Source organism: Centruroides vittatus, unplaced genomic scaffold (genome assembly GCF_030686945.1).
Source record: "Centruroides vittatus isolate TY-2023 unplaced genomic scaffold, ASM3068694v2 contig_388, whole genome shotgun sequence".
Classification (NCBI taxonomy): domain Eukaryota; kingdom Metazoa; phylum Arthropoda; class Arachnida; order Scorpiones; family Buthidae; genus Centruroides; species Centruroides vittatus.
Genome location: NW_027122204.1, coordinates 557629 through 577994, shown reverse-complemented (window position 1 = coordinate 577994; position 20366 = coordinate 557629). Strand labels below are relative to the sequence as shown.

At 29.3% G+C, this 20366-nt stretch overlaps 2 protein-coding genes across 5 annotated transcripts in view; one reads left to right on the top strand and one right to left on the bottom strand.

The window, feature by feature from the left end:
- Positions 1 to 11409, bottom strand: part of LOC136975783 (transcriptional regulator protein Pur-beta-like) — a 110024-nt gene extending 98615 nt beyond the window's left edge. Inside the window, exon 1 of one of the 2 annotated variants that reach the window (XM_067270903.1) lies at positions 11334 to 11409. In XM_067270903.1, coding sequence (XP_067127004.1) covers positions 11334 to 11373 — 40 coding nt within the window. In that variant the 5' untranslated portion in view covers positions 11374 to 11409. Of the gene's footprint in view, positions 1 to 2244; positions 2466 to 11333 lie in introns of those variants that run through there. The other variant, XM_067270904.1, reaches the window with a different exon arrangement.
- The window catches only part of LOC136975769 (zinc finger protein 862-like), a 57538-nt gene continuing 47340 nt past the window's right edge, over positions 10169 to 20366 (top strand). Inside the window, exon 1 of one of the 3 annotated variants that reach the window (XM_067270868.1) lies at positions 10169 to 10187. The gene's annotated coding sequence lies outside the window, so the exon portion shown is untranslated. Of the gene's footprint in view, positions 10188 to 10950; positions 11205 to 20366 lie in introns of those variants that run through there. The other 2 variants (XM_067270865.1, XM_067270866.1) reach the window with 2 other exon arrangements.

Sequence of the window (20366 nt, the reverse complement as noted above, 5' to 3'; positions counted from 1 at the left end):
ATTCGGAGTGATTCTTTGGCTTGTAAGGCAGTGAAGTATCATTTACAGGGCAAGAAAACCCTCTTAAGGACTGAGGGAACAGACAATATCTAGCTTCGAAATCCTAAAATCCGAAAGATAACAGATGCAAAAAAATAGGAAGGAGCTTTCTTCAGGTAGAAATAACGTTTTTAAAAATCGATTGTTTTCCTCTTTACTAAAAAAAAGCAAAAACAGAAAAAGATCATGTAAACGAGATGACAAGTGACGGGGTTTAGAGCAAAGTCAAAAGTTTAATGAAATTTAATGGAATACAAAATACAAACGGAAGCCGACTTATTAAGAACATTTCAAACGGATTTTAGTAAAATATTTTTTTTTTCCTTAATCCATCAAATAAATTTTTTAATCAATTAAGTACATAATAAATATATTTAACGACAAAATAAACCGAAAGGAAGGAATTCAATTAAGAAAACAAGATATAAAAATCATTTACAAGAGAATAAACAAAGTGGTCTCTACGATAAGGCAGTGAAGTTCCAGAGGCTCTCGATAAAAGAGATACATCATTCAATTTCATCCAAATAAAAATATTTGGAATCGATAACAAATGAGAGTTTATATTGAATGAATAAAGTCGATCCCGACCTGTTAAGAGAAAATGAATGCATTTCCATCCTATCTGTCGACTTTGATCTGAATGGAATGAGAGGGAGAGGAGCCGCATACAGGAAGAGAAGGAGAGGCCTCATGGGTGTGGGGGTGCTAGAGGGTTCGGCTGAGGGACAGAAGGGGTGACCTCGGCGGGGTTCAGAAAGGGGTACGACCTTGCTCTTATCACTTCCGGGTTGGGGAACACGCAGTGTAAACAGTGGCAATCAACTTCTCCTCAATGGCCCCACTAGAGTAACGGGAAGCGTTACGACGTATTTGAATGAGTCGAGAGAGGCTACGTTAAAGGGTTTACTGATAAAACGGTAACATTACTGCTGTTATTATATATATAGATAGGTCATAGTGAAGGAAAACGCTTCGTTTCCTTACCGAGGGGGTGCCTTTTGGGAGAATGCTCCAAATGGACAGCTGTGATGCGATTTCGAACCTGGGGCCTCAAAGGATAAATGTGGAACTGAAGGGGTCACTGACGCCTAATAACCTCAAAAAATAAGAGAGAGAGAGAGGAAAAAACTTTTTGCCAAGAGGAAATGGAGAAAATTCTATGTAGAGTAGATTAAATTGGGAAGTTTATATATTTCTCAAACTTTACTCATAATAAAAATAATGTAATACGATAGTTTTAATTCACCTTGAATTCAATGTCGATAATATTAAATATATTTCTGAGAGTAAATAAGAACTTTTTCTTTCAAATAAGCATTTAATAAAATATGTATTTTATAACGTAAACAAATTGTTAACGTTAATTGAACGACATTCCAAATAAAGAAGCAGTGATTTGTAATCGTTGAACTCCTATGAAATCGAACCCACATACGCCTACTGTGAAAGATACTTTTATAACACGATGATCATTTTGATATAAAGCGACACTTAAGATAAACGCAAGCTCCAAGGACACAACTAAACAAATACAAGAAGGAAAAAACGGCCGTCTCAGACGCTATCGATTGCAATCTAGCATTAAGGTAGGTCTAGAAAGGAAAGGAGTTCATCAATCTACACAATGCCCGAACAAAGATTGTTGGCGGACACGGCATGCACCGCTTCCTGGAAATCCGCCACAGCTACAACCCTTTATGGACGACAATGGACTGGCCCGTCCACTACATCAAAAAAAAAGAAAAAAAAATTTCTTTTCCGGCGGCTTACAGAAAGACATTTGTTAGTCGATACTTCGCCCTCTTACTGAAAGTATAATACCTGCCAACGAAGGCCAAACCCCACGTGTTTGTCGGCCGCCATATTGGCTATGCCAATTAGGCTTATATGGCCATACATAATTATTTTTTCGTCCAACGCGAACACCGGAGACACTTTCACTCGGCGCCAACGGCGCGTTGTTTGGTTTTCCCGATCCCATAACGCAATAACCATTCGAATAGGAGGGAAAGCACGGCCGTACCCTTTGCGTACATCGGACGCATTTTTTGATAAGACGGCCATCTTGATTTTCTCGATCCCATTCAGACCAGAATGAAAAAAAAACACTGAAAGGGCAAGTACCGAATAAATATGGCGACGGCGGAATCCGTAAAGATACGTAGCGACGTACTGTAGATGTATTGGTTCAATAACCCTTACCTCTACCTTCCTGGCTCGCCGTATCTTCCATCATAACCTTTGCTATCGGTAACTATCCCTCGTGCCTGCCAGCCAGCCAGCCTGCCTCCCTGCACACCTGAACACTCAGCAGCTCACTCGCGGCAAGTCGTACACATACACACTGCAACCGCCACTCGCTCGCTTCGCATGCAGCTCTGCTTCTTGCGACAATGCTGCCACCATCCGTCGTCAGCGGCGTCGATAGGAGGCGCCACATGTACACGCGAGTGTGCATTCCATCTACTTTTTTTCACTAATCGTTGGGCCCGCACTCGTTTTACCTTCGCTCCTTAACGATATGCGCCCCCATACAAAGCTTTCGGGGACCGATCGATGAGAAACGGGCAGATCGTTCCGACTGCAACTCGTTCGAAAGGAAACCTACACTCCGTACGCCCAAGATGCTAAAGCGCGACGGACGGAATTCGGAGTAAACCTGTAACTAAATCTACATCTATATCCTGGCGAAAGCTATGCAGCTACTTAAACCTGATATTCCCACACTAAAATCTGAGGAAAATATTAGCTATAAATAGAAAATTCGAAACAAAAAATCCTTATATTTCGGTAAGGAAATGTTTCTTCAGTAAGCCTTAACATTTCTAAAGATTTCCCAACGAAAATCTTTAGAAAAATAAACCTAAACTTATCAAATCACTTTATCTATGAGGAAAGATACATTCGAGTTATTATTAAACAATTATCTAGAATAATCAGCGGGAGCGTCGTTAGGGATGGGAATTGAAGGATTGTGTTTCCAATTTTATCATCTTTTGATTTTCTTCCTGTTATACTTTCATTTTATTTATTATAAAATAATATATTATTAGTTTATTTACTAAAAAACCTTGTACAAATTATTAACTCTCAGATTTTCCTGCTTGAAGCTAGAAAAAAACTCTTCGAATATCGACCGAAAATAAGGGACTATTTCACTGAAAATAGTTCCTTAAGTTAATCATTCCCAATTATCAATTTACTTTCAGTGTACATTTTTGAAATAATTTGACTGTTTAATTACTTAATTTTAAGTTTTAGAAAGCGAATATAAGAAATTCCAAAATAGCATATCGAAAAAACAATAGTAACAGGTGATATAATAAATCTGTTGTAAATTACGATGATAATATTAAGTGGGCGGTAACATCTAATGATGATAATTTTCGAATTTGAGGAATGTGATCCTGTATAGAGTATCTATAAGTGGAATGCCACGCTGTAATGTCCATCGGGAGAAAGATCCTTGATAACATTTGAGAGAAAAATAATCAATCATTTTACAAAACCACAGAAGAACTTTTAACACGTCAATCTGTTAAGATTAACATATTATTTGTGGCACTCGTTTTGTATTTATGATACAGTATAATCTAAATTGTTAGCTTTCATATAAGTGTGTAGACACACTATAATCGTTATGAGTTACGAATTTTTCAATAAATTTCAATAAAAATACGTTTTCATTCCTTTCAGTTAGCTTCTTATACCCGATAATTTACTTAAGCTTCCAATGGTGGGCCAAATTACAAAATCGACGAGATTCGAGAGCATTTTATAACTGGTCCAGTTTACGCAATCGTAAAAGTGCAAAAAGAGAAAGATTGTTTTAATAACAAATCATGTGGTATTTATTTATTAATACATGCTTTAACAACTTATAACTTACATCTAATAAAAGTAACTTTATTCGTGAAGAACATGAATAAAACAACAGGCAGTGCAGATACAAAAACAATTAATTCAAATGAGAAGAATGATAATCGTCATCCTAGTGATTATTAAATTATATTTAAAATTTAAATGTTGAAAGAAAGATATATATATATTTACATAGAGCCTTTTAAATGTGCTATCTAGAGACATTAATAGAGAAAGTGATATAATTTGAAAGTGATAGAAGATCGAATCATAACTATGAATCACTTGTCAGATTTTGATTCACGTGCTTCTTTCCCCAATAAAAAAACAAAGTTCAATAGGAAACAATTCGAACAAAATCTATTAATAAGCGCTTAATTTAAAGTAGATTAAAAGGAGAAAATTGATTTAAAAAGAAAAAGAAAATCTAAGAAGAAACCTCTCAAAACGGGACAACTGAAGTTTCCGAAATGTGGACAGGTGTTATATAAGTTCCACCACAGAACAATAAAAATCCAATTTTACCGATTCAATGCAATTCCTAGGTTGAGAGACTTATAAAAAGATTTCTTTTTTATTCGATAAATTTCAGAATGTAACTAAATACATCTTTATTTAATAAAATACAGTAGATCTCGTTCCTTTCCAAAGATGAACTATCGACTAACAATGTATGGAAAACATAATAAAACAAAATGATTCAGTACCTAGAGAATGCCATTAAAATGAATCACGGGATGGAAATCCGATAATAAAGCATCGAACATCAAAATTTACTTTTTTACGTAAACAAAAAATCTTTCAAAACTTTAAAAAATCGAACGTCGTACTTGTGACGTCACGGAACACGAAATAGTTTCGATCGCGTCACGAAGAGTACATCATATGAAAGAACACGGTTCATTTTCATTAATCATCCTTCTTTATATTCTTAGACAGAAACATGGTTGTTTCAATAATGCGGCTTTTTATTAGTTTATTGATAATTTTAACTATTTTCAACTATGCATACATGGCGACTCCAACTCCGCAACATTACGACCCGTACTAAAATGGATCCTGCGCGAAAAATTTAAATCGTGTTTTTCAATTCTGTTCATTTATTAAGAATATAATCACAGTGATAAAGTTTATTAAACGTTTACTAATTAGTTAACTTCTCTTAATAATGTTCCGCGCGTAACCTGTTACTCTAGAGATAATGGGGATTTTTCGAGAAGGAAATCTGGATTGATCTTTCATACATTAACCACAAATCTTGGCAACAATACCGATCTGTTTGGTCTGAAAACCGGCCAAAAACTCAACTTAAAAAAAAAATTAAAGTAAAAAAATAGCGAGTCAAGTAATTAATCTATTGCCCATAAATAAATTGCGACCATAAATATCGTGGAGATTTTATTTTTGATACATATTTAAATTAATAACGAAGCTAAAACAACTTTTCAACAATGTTAGAAAGTTTTATTTTTTAAATTGATGATAACTCGTACGCATCGTTCTTGAACTTCTAAAGAGTTCAAAAGTTATATAAATTATCTTATGCGAATTAATTCTAGACACTAATAATTAATCAGGCGAGTCTATATGCATAATAAGCAATTTACAATGTGTAAAGAAATTAAACTCAAACAAAAGTTATGATATAAAGAACAGAAAAGAAAATTAATGTCGTAAAGTAAGGATGAAGTTAAAAGTAGAGATCCGTAGTACAAGATGTTCTTCATTTCAACACTTAAAATCTAACGTAACTCTGCATTTAAAAATGAAAAATTCTGCAAACTTGTAATATTTCATATGTAAATTTTTCATTCATGAAAGATATTGTTTACGTGCCATGATTTATTTCTCGTTTTTACAACATGAAATTAATAGTAAAATGATACTACAATGAAGCGGTAAAAAAAACTGTTGCAGGGTTTTTTTCTCCTTGAACCTCTGTTCATTCATTTCGACTTCTTTCAATTTTTTTTAATTACATTCAAAAGCTGATGCAAAGATAAAACGAATACAACGTCCCGAATCTTAAAAAATGTAACAGACTAAGAAAAAGGACGAATAATATAGCGCCGCCGAAGAAAGGATCAAAATAATCTGTAGCCAACTAATCATTGTCAATAGTCTAACGAAAACTGATACAGTGTTTGATATTTTTTGTCTCCTTTGTAACTTCGACGATCGTTTAAGTTTCAGTGATAGACTGATAGTTAACAGAGTTTTAACAAGTCTGTAAAAATGGGAAAAACAGCATATAAATCGGAATGGTCTCAATCACTCTATTGTTTCGTTTTTCTGTCGTTTTTATGGTGTTAGAATTAGGAAAACAACAGATTCGACTGCTTAAATAATGATAAAATATTTCAAAAATAATAATAATTGAATGGTGATAAACTAATTTTGCATTAAAATTCTCAAATTAGCGCAAGTAAAACCGAGTAAAAAAATTTTAAACCTGCAAAAGAAGAAAAGAAAGACAAGCTACTAACATTTCGAAGAATAACCGAAAAGTCCAAGCTTGTTTTACTCTAAAATATTGTCAGTCGCAAATAAACAGGATAGGAATAGAATTTACAAATTTGCATTTTATTTGTTCGTCTACAAATTAGCATATATGTAAAGGGTTATTGTTACGTGTCATAAAAGTCCATTCATGTCATTTCTAACACTCCTTTTCTAAGCTATAAGCTTATAATACAATTTTCCGGTCAAATTATTACATTTTAGATGAAGTTGAGAAAAGTTAAGTCTTGAATAAAGTCTATTAAAACTAGAATTCGAATTTATAAAACAACAATTTGCGATTTACATACGCAACCCTTTCTTCCTTTCTTTTTGATAAATTCGGAAATTGTTGTTGTCGGATGTTCGAAGAATCTCTTCGGCATATCTGAGATTTAGTAATAAAGTTAAGATGCGGCCTTTATTTGTATAAAATCTCAAAAGAATAGCTTGGGTTTATTATAATTCTTTACAGAAATGGCTGAGATAAGTTCTAAGTAATGACACCGACATTAATGACATCAGTTTTAAGTTTTAACTCAAGGTATAAACTTTTGAAAAGTCCTTCATTTTTTGAAACAGAATATAGCTGTTAAGTTTAATCAAAAGCGCAAAAAGAAATTCAGGAAGGTTGAGAACGTTAAGGATACGATGAGAACATTAAAAGTAGGTGGCAGATGGCTTACGGAACGTCCGGACTTTGTCCTCCTCTAGGCACTCCTCTATCAGCCTTAACTATCAAATGGATAAGAATTTCAAAACTCCAATTAGCAGTAACAGGTAAATTTCACCGGAAATGTAAACAAAGCGATCATTTCTTCAAGATGAGGATTATTTAAATTCGGCAACGATTCGTCGACTTAATTTTTAGGTCTCGATTTTTGCTGAATTCACAAATTTTATACCCGTAATCACCTGATTATTCATTTAAAATATTTCATGTAACAAATTTCTCTCTAAGCATCACGGAAGCAAAACATCAATTGCCATACGATTCGGAATTTTTTACGGTACGATCGTGTCGTGCGATTTAAATTTTATGTCATTTTACCAAATGGCAAATGTAACACTTACGATAAAGAAGCTTTTGGTGAGAAAAGTGTGAAGGAGACGCGACTGTTGGATGTTATAGGGTCATCGACCTCAACTGGGTACTTGTCCGCTGCGGAGATGCGAAGAAAATAAGAATAAGAAAAAGAATGCGTCCATACTTTTGTGATAATCAGACAAAATTTCTAAACTCTATATTGCTAATGTTCTTAGTTAATAGAAGCTCCGAAGCTTGTAATTTACGAGGGGGGGGGGTTAAATCTGATATGGAAATTTACTCCCTCCCCAATAATTATGAATCATTTCAAATGTCCATATAAGGGATTTGTTAAAATGCTTGATAATAACCCGAATGTATAAACATCTCGTTACGAGTTAAAGAGCTTCATATTGACGCAAGAACTAAATCGATTGTGGTCAAAATAACTTCCTTCATCGGATTTCTAAAATAAACATTTTGTATATTCAGTTCGGAAAAGTATCGAATTAGAAACATTGACTCGCTTCTTCGCCCACGCTTTTTATATTAATATTAATACGTTTTAATATGAAAAAAGCTTAATTGTGATCAAGACATCCGTCGGGAGTCTGTGTATTTTCTAAACAACTGAAAATAGATAACGTAAAGTTTGTGGGACCAAACAGCTTGGGGATATCAAGTAGACCCCTATCAGTAGCAAAGTTATCGCAAAAAATAATTCGTTATAACATAAAAAATAACCTAAATCTTACAGAATACACTTGTTAAATAAATCGAAGACAAAATTCTGAATTAAAAATATAATTAATTGATATTAGTTACAATTTTTGCAATAATACTGGGCTGTAAAATCTGTTAAATCAAAGCTAGCTTCGATTTAATCTATAAATAATAGATTTTATAATATTGCAAAATAACTCTACAATAATAGATTATAATCTTTGATATGAACGGAATTTTTACCGAATTAGAATTGTAAGAGAAAAATGGAGTATAAAGGAGGCTCGAATGCGTATAAAAGGGAAAAAATACGACATTCCTTTGACCTTTCCTTAAAAGAGGTGAGACAGAGCAACTGTGGGAACATCCAACCTTAACTGACCGAACCAGACAAGTTTTTCATGTCCACATCTCGGACGTTACAGAGCCGAACGATGGAGAGAAAGGGTAGGCATAGTCTATACCATCTTTAAAATATTCTTTTTATATATATTTATGTATTTACTACGGTATATGAAATCTCTTTGAGCTTTTAAAAAAATCTTCCAATTGCATCGCTGCAAGCATTTTCAGCTGTGAGAGCTGCAATCGATATATTTGAATGATCCAGCCGAAGGTTTTGATTTTGAACCTAAGAATAAAAAGCATTGAAATATATTAAAATTTTAGAAGAAAAAAAAACTAAAGAAGTTCGAACAGATTTATTTTCTATCGTTAATGTTGCATTTGATTAATAAATTCCGAGAATTCAAAAAAACGGGAGAAATATTCAAAAAAGAAAAGATGAAATGTTTAAAACATTATAAATACTACTTTAAATCAGTTAAAACAGGCGAAGAATTTTCCTTTGCTGATAAAAATCGCATTATTATCGTATTTTAATATATGCATTAAAATGTTTTTGATCCTGTCGTAAAATTTCATCCATTCAGGATTTGAGATAAAAATCCAGCTAGATATTTTTTTAAAAATTAGCGTTGCTACTGTTGCATAAAACGCTTCGGATCTATATATAAAACTTCTCTACCTGATGTTTCCTAAATTCTAAAATCGAAGAGAGAGGGGAAAAGACTTAAATGAAAAAATCCTATTGTCAAGATAAATCTTTCTTAGGACAAAATGTCAGATTAACCTATCACAGTTCAATTTAAAACCTTATAGGATAGTAAAATTAGGTGTCTAATTAAACAAAAGTCGAATAAAACACGTGCTTCAGATGGACACTTTATATCTGCTGGAAAAAAAAAATCGATATAAAATCTTAATATTCTAAACCACTCTAAAGCCATTTTAAAAAATCAGTGTCGTATTTTATTAGGGTAGCAGTTTTGGAAACGATATTAAACGAATACGTCCTAATTCTCTAAAAGCGATACTAATTTAAATGATGTATCAAGAAGAAAAGGAAAAAACCACATCTTCCCGATGAGCAAGATACAAAACCAGTCAGGTTACAGACGTTCAGAATGTCTGCAACCAGTTATTGATTCGCCGTCCCAGACACAGCGGCCGTCAGGTCAAAAGCGTCTTTGGGCATCATGCAATGTTACTTTGTCTCAGTATAAGCCTTCTTCGCTTTTTGCTCCTAAGTTTCACTGCACAATTGCAAAGAGAACCTCGTATCTATATTTAGAAACACGCGGCCATTACTAACGTTGCCGACGCCAGAGCGGAGTTTAAATAGTCACAACTGTAGCTTTTTTAAAGCGTAAACAATTTACAAATCAGTTCATTAACACTTTCCGTGCCACAATATTCAAGTGGCAAAGGGTTAATGTGGGCGTTACTCGTATTATATATAACACAGAATTTACGACATCAAACACACACGTATGTAGAGCCTATTTCTTGCTACATACAATTCGAATTCGGTTGTACTGTATAGTACATTCTTATATAGGATCTATAAATTTTAATTTGTTTGTAACTGGATACGTTCACGAGGGAAGCGAAGGAGGAATTTAAACAACGCCAATTTACTTTCGATCAAAAATGCAATAGCCTTTACCTGGAATCGTACAAACTGTAGAGAAAAGTAAGCTATTACGAAATGCTTTGCTAAGCATCTATTCTTATTGTTATATTAAAAATTCGCGTTTGTTTGACAGGCTGTAGACGTATTACGTAATTAGAAACATTTATCCGGCTAAGTGATAACTAATCGATCAAATGCCGAGCAGAAAAAAAGCGGGAATAATTTCTTGAATTTTCGAATTTAACTCGGAAAATATATCATTTCGAGAAATATACTTTTGCTATATTTAATATAAGATATATTCAATAATTTCACACGTGGCTAAAATGCATTAAATATATAAAAACCTTCGAATATTCGAATGCCGATTTAATCCGATTTGACCAATCAGAAAGATTCGATTTAAAAAAAAAAAAAAAAAAACAGAATTTTAAATTTTGAAATTGACCTATCAGATTACCGAATGTTTGACGGGTTTCGATATTTCACACGGATTTAAATAAATAAATAAATAAAATAAAATAAAAATAGAAACGTTTTATTAAAGTTATTAAATTAATTAACCCGAACATTAATGATAACAATAATAATAATATAGGAAGTGAATCAAAAATGTACGCATGCGTAGGGATTTTATAAAATTCCTGACAGGTAAAATATGTTTTAATGGACATTTGCATAACGTGTAGGAATGCGCGCGACAGAAGGGGTAAGCGAATATCTAAAGGGGGAAACATTTTTAACAAAGGGTGCAGCGCGAATCGGTAACGTGACGTGTCGTCATTTTATGTAACGATATTTAGCACACGTCCATTTGCATAGGCCCATCGGTCTGATGGGTTGCTCCAATAGAGGGAAGCACCGTAGAGCCCGACGTAAGGCGGAAGCCGCAAGACGTCCCGTATCTACTATTGCGACAAAAGCACCAAGGTCTTATGTCCTTTACGTACGTGATGAAAGTGAGTGTATAGTTACATCCCTAAGCCTCCTTTAACCCGTGCGCTCCTTAATGCTTTTTGTCCTTCCGCCGATACATTGGCACGATAGGATGTAAACGCCATATTTGCCAGCATACTGGTATGTATCGGAGCAAAACATAGGCTGATAAAGTCATCCACACGGGATATGAGGCAGCTAATAACATTAATATACATTTAACCGAGTAATAGCATCCCTTGCATATCGGTAGCTTTAAATGATACGTACTTTGCGGTTGATGTTCATCTCCACTGTCGTGATCCGACATGTTGGCTTCCCTCCGTAAAGCTTAACTCGAGCCTCGTTCTCGACGTCATAAATAATTAATGTATGTCGACCAATCGGATGCCGCCATCGACTGAATGTACGGCCTTGTTCCGCCACACGCCGCGATTGTTTCATTTCCAATTGCTAGTTTGTAACTGTTTCAATTTTTGTCAAATTCTCTTTGCCTTACTTATATGTTATCGTTTGCTTAATTATTAATGTAGATGATGATTATCTCAAAAACATTGTTTTTACTACAGTTGTATGTATTGTTAGGGGGAGTATAGAGAACGCCCCGTTTGCGTTATGCTTTCTGATTGGTTTAAGTTTCGATCACGTGGTTCGAATGGTAGTTCATTCATTCTATACGACGATTTGGATTCCAAATTCGAAAGAATTATTGCCTTCATACTTGCAGTCTTGAGAGATTTTTTTAGGCTGTAATTTAAATTTTTTTTAACTCAGAAAAATTATAGTAGTAATGATTTATTGTTTAAAATTAATTTATTTACTTTTAATTAATATTAAATTGGTTTTATAGAGTATTTGGAATGATTATGACCAACTTTTAAAGAAGTTTAGCAAATCTTAGTTCTTCTTTTGTCTCCACATACTTTTATATTTATAAATAAAATTTTTATATTTATAACCATATTTTTTATATACTTGATTATAACCTTTATAATTAAATCGAATTTAAAATTTATCAGTAAAAATAATAATTTTTTTTTCTGTTTTTGTTGTGTATTTGGAAAGCATTCAATGTTATGAAAATACAGTATATTATTTTATATATTATTTTATGTATAATTAATAGTCTTAGTGCTTGTTTTTCTAATTCAAATCTCAGTTATCAGCATAACTTCGGTTGAATGATAATAGTCGATACATATGTTATTTTATATAGGCTACATATTTCTATCGTGTTTATATATTTTTATTTCCACTATTTATTTTAACTTAAAATTTTATAACTTATGGCTAAATATTATCAGCGGAATTGAATCGTAATTTCTTAAATTTCTTTTTATTTTTATTCAATATTATTTATCTTTTAATAGTTATATTCAATTATATAGTTATTAAAATGCCTAAATGGGAATGTTTTATGTAATAATGTAATTTATTATATAATAGAACTTCAGATTCAAAATCCAAGGATAGGTTTTGTAATTTATATTTTCCTTTCGTCAAAATCTTAAATGTTATGCTCTATAAAAGTTTAAAATAGTTAATTCTTAACAACTTTTGTGGAAATAATAATAATAATAGTAAAGTATTGGAGCCAATATGCGTGCAAACTATTTTATAAAAATAAATCTATGCATCGGTTAATTTGATATAGCCTAAGTAAATTGGGGGCCTAAATTTATTCATAAAGCAAACAAGGCTATAAGTGTATAGTTTTTCTATAGTCTGTGCATAAATTAAAAGTTTTTTTTTATTAAAAAAAAACCCGACCGTAAATTAAACTATGGTTAATTGGTACTCGTATTTTTTGCGAGCAATTTTTAAAATAACTATTTATTTGAATTTACTATAGTTTAACGATATTGCTATATTATTATTCATATAAAATTATTAACATTTTACTAGTAAATGTGTTTACAGTATATTTATTATTTAAGTTTACATAATATATCTATTTGTGACATTCGTTTATTGTAAACAGCTTAACATAATCAGTGAATTGTTACACACACGCGCATATATTGATATTAAAGGCCAATTTTACATTACTTTAACGGATATTATTTAAGTAAAATTAATAATAACTACTGTAATGTTTGGTAAGCCTAAAATTTAAGTAACTAGCAGCATATAAATGCAAAAAGATCACCGAAAAATTATAAAAAAGTCCGAAGATATCTAATTTTAGCCTATATAACTTTGTATATATCGTTATATAACCTCGATATTTTTGAAATTTATAAAGCATGTAGATACTTTTTAAGTAATTAAAAATGTGCGTATAATTTTCTTATTTATATAAATTAAAATAACAAGTATACTTTTCTTTAGTTTTATTGATAATTGACGTATTAAAATAGCAATTTCTACATTTCTTAATTACAAAATTTTATGTAAAAAATTTAATTTTAACTTTATAAAAGATATTGGTATATTTAGTATACATAATTTGATATTTTATAGTGAGGATTAGCTTGTAGTTTATATTCTAGATCCACACACAATGTTGTTTAAATAATATATATATGTTCTATATTTGAATGCTTCTACTGAATAAGATAGAAAATGTTTTTTAGTTGAATTTTTAAAATATTTAAAATAGATTTTATCGTGATTTTTAAATAGAAAACGTTTTAGAAAGGTAACGTTTAGAATTGGTCGCTGCAAAAGTCTTTTTGCTTATTTACTTCAATCGGTCGTTAACAATTTATCTTATTATAATAATGCTATATTATCTTATCAAAATATGTAAATACTATATTAATAAATTCCGTTTACTTCACGTAAGTATTTCTAAGTTTACGTGACTAAATTATGATACTAATTTAAAGTAATATTTTAATAAAACTACTAATAAATTTAGTTTAAATCTACTAAATTAATATTTTAATATACAATTATTCACCCATGATTTTAATTAGACAAATTAAATATCTAATTTACATCCCAAAGTTTTTAAATATATTAATAACTTTTTAAAATTTACCTAATTTTGTATAAATTCCGAACTTTATTAAATTTTCATAAAATTTATATCTGCGAGGAAGCCATTAAGGAAAATTAGGTTCTAAATATCTTAATATCGTAAGTGGCAATAGATCCATTTATCAAAATACTTTTTATTCCTAAAATGAATTAGTCAATTCAAAGAGCAGAAGGTTTATTATGCTAAATTAAAGACTGTATATCTGTAAAGTTGTAAGCTAAGGAATTATAGTTTAGCATTGAAATAATAGGATTTAAACAAGATTAACCAGTGTGAAAATAATTAAATAGAAGAAAGTAATAAATGTTTTTAATAACTTTAAAACGAAAAAGAAAATTTATGCTTCTGGCTTGGATCGAATATAGGCTACCTGAGGTCATGGCAATAAGAAAAATTTAATTGCCCGAAATTATCAAGTTTTAAAGAATTTTTTGCCTTATAATGAGGTGGTCTGAATTCGAACGTTTGAGATCTTTTAATAAAAGTAGAATAAATTTATTCTAAGTCAAACAAAATCTGTAGGATATAGGACATCCTATAAGCTAGATTCAACTAAATTTAATTACGTTTCAGTTCGTTTAAATAGTTTTTTTCCTCGTAATTTTAAGAGTATAATGAATAGAACTTTACATTTAAGTTTTTCTTCTTAAAATTTTTTAGATTAAAATGTTGAAAAGTATAAAAATTAGCTTTTTATTCTAACCTTCTGGACTATAGTAGTACACGCAATTAATAATTATCTAATTATGTTGCTAGAAAAATTTAGTAGCTAAAATATTTGAAATTATAATAAATTTAACTAATTTTTATTTGATTTTAATATTTAAAACTATAAAGCTACTTGTACAGTTGACTTATACGTATATTGCAATGAAAAATTCGTCTTGTTTAACTTAACACTTTCATACTTAGCCAATCATTCAGAAGAGACTAGTATGAAACTGTTTGGAAAATTCTTCTTCTTAATTTAGCTTTATTAAATTCGTTATTTTTGATCTTAAACTACAGTACACACAGATTTTTTTTTGTCATAACGTCACACTCTTATAGGTCTGTTAAGTGAACTAGATCATACAACTGTAGATTCTGTTAATGTCTGTCAGCTACCGTTTGTAGGAATCATTCTGCGCAAATACATTATAATCGAAAGCTATTAATATCAATGTCTTAATCATAGATTCTGATTCTAGTTCTATTCAGAAAGTCTAAACTTGTAAAAATAATCCATTTGTATTTATCATTTTTTCAAGATATTATAAATTTTGAATACGGTATTCTAAATCGAACATGTTTTAAAAACTGTAGATCTGACACAAATTTAGATGTAACTTATCAAGGAAATTCATATAAATCCAGGTTTTCCTAGTCAGCCATTTTGGAATTGGTAAGGGAGATATTAAAATTCGAGTTATGTTGTTTAATCGTCCAATAATTCGTGTTTGCACTTTATTTTTATCTGAAATATATGTTATAGTTCTGTTCTGGAATCATTCATTTTTAAGTAGCTACTAAAGCCAAAACAAAAGAAGATTGTTCCACTTATTGGATGGTAGACAGATTGGGATATCGTAGTAAACAACTTTTCAATCCAGTAACGTGGTAAATAAGTTTCAAACAAAACAGTAATGAGATTTTTCCCATGGTTAATCGGATCAGTCACGTTTCCTTTCTTATAAAACTGCTGAATTACACTCCGACCATTTTACGTGTAACTAACTAAACTTACACATAAAATTACTTCATGAAAAATGAATTCTAATATTTCATTAAATAAATTATGTTCCAGTTTTCAAAGTTTTATCGTAAACATTTTAGATATTTATTAAATTCTTTTCGGGTAATTGTTTATTATTATTTTATTTTTTTTGAATTTATCTGTCATAAAACTGTTTAAATTGTTTTAACTTCTTGTAACAAAGACAACTTGAAAAAAGGCAAATATTCAAACGGTTACAAAATTATTTAAAAAAAGCTAAAGAAATTCACGAATCTTTATAAAATTTTAATGCAGGTCATTATATAAAATTCAATTTATTTCTAAATAACTGCACTTAATTTCTATTTAATCGCGATCTTCAATATGAAAATTATATTCCCATGTTATTGCATTTAGATTGTTTGTTTGCTTATAATTAATACACAAAACATAGAAAAATCGTACGGTATGAGAGTTATTTATCCGATTTTTTTTAAAGATAATTCATAAAATTCTTATTCTTTTGTCGTTTTCTTATACGTAACCATAAGTTTTACGAGGGGATATCGGAAAATATAAAAGTTTTATTCATTTTCATAAGTTATTCTCTATTATATGATGGATTTATTAATTCGATAGAATATAGTTCATTTTTACTTCTGACATATCGTTAAATTTTAAAATTTTGACAATAAATAAATGATTTATAAGACGATATATAGCTCGGTTTATTGTTTATAGTCAACGAAAGCGGTTGGCCGACAAATACAGAAAGCTATCGAAATAAAATTTGAATGATTTGGAAACATTATTCATTCGAGTGATAAATAGTCCATAAGCAGGAGAATTCAAAGAAATATTTGTTTAAATAAAATTCTGGAATAGTGATTTTCTCCCCCAATTTTAGAAGCTGATTCCTTTATATGAGATATAGGCCCAAGTTTGTATTACTTTCAATGGAATTTTATAACAAACGGGTATTTAGTGTTAAAGCTAATCACTGTAATGTGAAATAATGTCTTGGCTAATGGTAGTTACAATGAGAATTATTAAATAATTCTAACAAACATTTAATGTCTAACTTGATATAATATCACTTTGTTGTATTATTTATATAGACTATTATATAAATAATTACTTAAAATTTTATTATCATCATCGTTTATTAAATTTGAAGCTATGGAAGATTGGCAAAACCGCAGCTATTTATTTATTTTCGATTAGTTTAAAGTAAGATAACTATTTATCACTTAATTTAGTTTGTATACAGTAAACTAATCTTTTAATAGTTTCAGGCCAATATTTCATTTATTAAAAATATATATTTATTCAAAACTATGCGAAATCATTCATTTTAACATAAAAAAATAAAACTTCTTAAAAATGTATAAATGAATACTTTATTCTAGATTTTTACAACATATAATATTTTTAGAAATTGTATGTAAAACTAAAATTGAATTTAAACTAATTTGCAATTCAAAAATCTTCGAATATATTGAATGAAATGACAATTTTATTCTAAAACAAAATGGCGTCTGTCTAATCTTGAAGCATCAGTCTGTAAAATATTTATAGAAGATATTTAAAATTAGACTTTAAAATTAAAACTATTAGATTAGAAAGTGAAGTTTTATATAATATAGGACAAAGTATTAATAAATTTTTAGAAAATTTTTCTACAATTTAACAAAATCACACACTTTCCAGTATTTTTGCAATATAACAAAAAGTTTCTCATATTTTTAAACTTATTTATTGCTTTTAACATTATTACCAATTAATTATAAGTTTAATTTTATTAATAAGAATCTAATTCGCTGTTTTTAATAATAAAATTCCTATGTAGTCTAGCCTATAGGACTACTCTATACATGTACTGTACATACAGTACAATAATATAATCAAAATTGTTTATTAAATTATTATAAACTAAATAATGAAACTTCTGGCTATATAATTAAGCTTATAAGATGGATTACAAATTGGAAGATCATATATAATAATAAATTTATCTTAAGAAATAAAGTAAACGAATATCAGATAGATGAAGGTTGGACATTTGATATCCTAAGGGGTTAGAAAAACTATACAATTTCACCTAATTCATCTTATTGAAAAATAATATAATTTTAATATAATAATACATTTTCCTTCATGATTATAATATAAGCCTTTATAAAGTTATAAACCATTAAATAGATCATTATACAAAGTTTATTTTATTTCAGCATGTCTCTATTATTTGAATATAATCATTTATTACAAATTTTATTAAATATGAAAATATATATTTGATGTTTAAACAGGCATCAAATTTATATAATATATATATATATATACATTATATATAAAGTTATAATTTCTTAAATAAAATGGATTTTTCGTAATAAAAATCAAAATTTTTCTGCCCTAATTCTCATGCTATTTTCAAAGTTATATTACGGTTTGCAAGTAGAATTCCTAGTGTTATCTTTATTAATTTTTTTTTTCATTCTTTACTTAATTTTATTCATACTTTGTTTATTTAAATATTAAGTTATTCTTAGACTTCGTTATTGAAGTAAACGCTTGATAATGATAATCTTACGAGAATTTTCTAATGTAATTTCAGAGTTTAATATATCGTAAGAGATCCAATTAATAATCAAAGTAGTATCAATGACACTAGATCAGTTTATTTAACCCATTGAGTTACTTAAATAGGTTAACTTTGACATTTCACCCCCCCTTGACATTTAACTTGACAGAATTTTTTACAGTGATTACCCTGCAGAGGTTAGAAGAAAGTTCCAATGATTAATATCTATTTTAAAAAATAAAATTTTACTCTTCTTGCTTTTTAATGACTTAGATTTACCTCATATTAAAAATATTATTTTATAAATTCCGATATCGGATTTAAAACTTATCCAACAAATCATAGACATAAAAGTTATATTCCCAAATATGGCTTTTAAAAACAAGAATTAGCATTTTATATATAAAAGTTTCTGCATAAATTTTCTTTCAAGATAGCAATTGTTGCGGACAAAATTTTTAATGGCTATTTGTCTGTGTATTTAGAAGCAATTAAATTATAAATTTTGGCCGATAGTTAAATGATAAAAATGTTATAGAAACATTTTATATGTTTAACTTTCTTCTTTCGTCTTGATCCACGTATTTATTGTTTTTGTTCCAATCTCACGAGAAACATTTTTTAAAATTTTATTCTAAGAAAGAATTTCTATAATCTTATGAATCTGAATGCTAAGAACTGAATTTTCTCCTTTAAAAAAACATATGAAATAAAATTATCTAAATATTATAACCTGTAGAAATGTTTTTAAAAAGTTTTTTTTATGTAATAATTAAAATTATCGAAAAATAATTCTTAAAGTTTCAGTAAGTCTTAATTATAAATTTATGTAGGCTATTGTAAAGTATATCGCTTTTTTCTTATTACTTTAGATACGATTTTTCGACAGATACAAGCTTTTCTTATGTAAGAGTTGAAATTTGTGGCCAGTTAGCCTAATTGTGCAACAAACTTTAAGGTTATTCCATTTATTTTATAATAATCATATCATAAAATCTGATAATTTATAGAATAAATTAGGTAATATTTAGGTTTTAATGATATACAAATCATTTAAATCTGTGTGGACATATTGATAAAAGTTTATTATGTTTAATTCTATAACGACACTCACGTAATATTTATAGTTTGTTTTAAATATTTAAGTATAATATAACTAAAAGACCTTCAAAAATGTTTCTTTAATCTTATCTTATAACTTTAAATAAACCAATTTATATGGAAAACAGCAAAGAGAAGTCAGGTTAGGTAGACGTTGATAAATGATATGTGAATGCAAGTTACTTCTTAATTCGTGTTCGAATTGTATCAAATTTAAAACTATTATATAAGAATTGATATATTATTATTATACAGACATGTTCTTCATTATATTAACAATAAAAAAAATATTGATAATTAAAATATAGCAATTATATAACCACCATTTTTCTTCATTCCATGCTTTATTACATGGAAAATCTATCTCAAACTTTCGAATGTTCGTCTGTATGTCTGTCTGTATACTTGACAACGGAAAAAATTAACTAATTAACCTTCAAAGTGTCATAAATTTAAGCTATGTGTCAACTTGAAGATATAAAATAGAATCCTATTTTTATAGGCTGTTCAAATTTACTTAAACTGATGTTTAAAAATTATTCTATTCTTTCCGGGTATTAATTATTAATTTTATTCTAAAGGTTTTATTCACGAAGTTTTCAAATGCTTATACTATATAAATTTATTTTTTAAAACAGATTCTAAAGGAATTGCTAGATAAGAATAATCCTAATGGTTCGGTTAGCCTGTCTAAATTTAAAACTTTTAAATTATATTGAATAAAGAGATATTTTTGAATAACTGATAAATAAGTAAAATATAATTAATTTTTATTTAATTTTTTAGGGAAATAGCGTGTGAATTAAATATGAATTTTTCAGTCCGTTCATACACGTCGAACAATTGAAACGCATTGTTTTAATTCAATTTATGTCGCAAATTTTAAATTTTACTTATAGAATTTATATATCACGTTGACGACTTATACAATTTGTACAA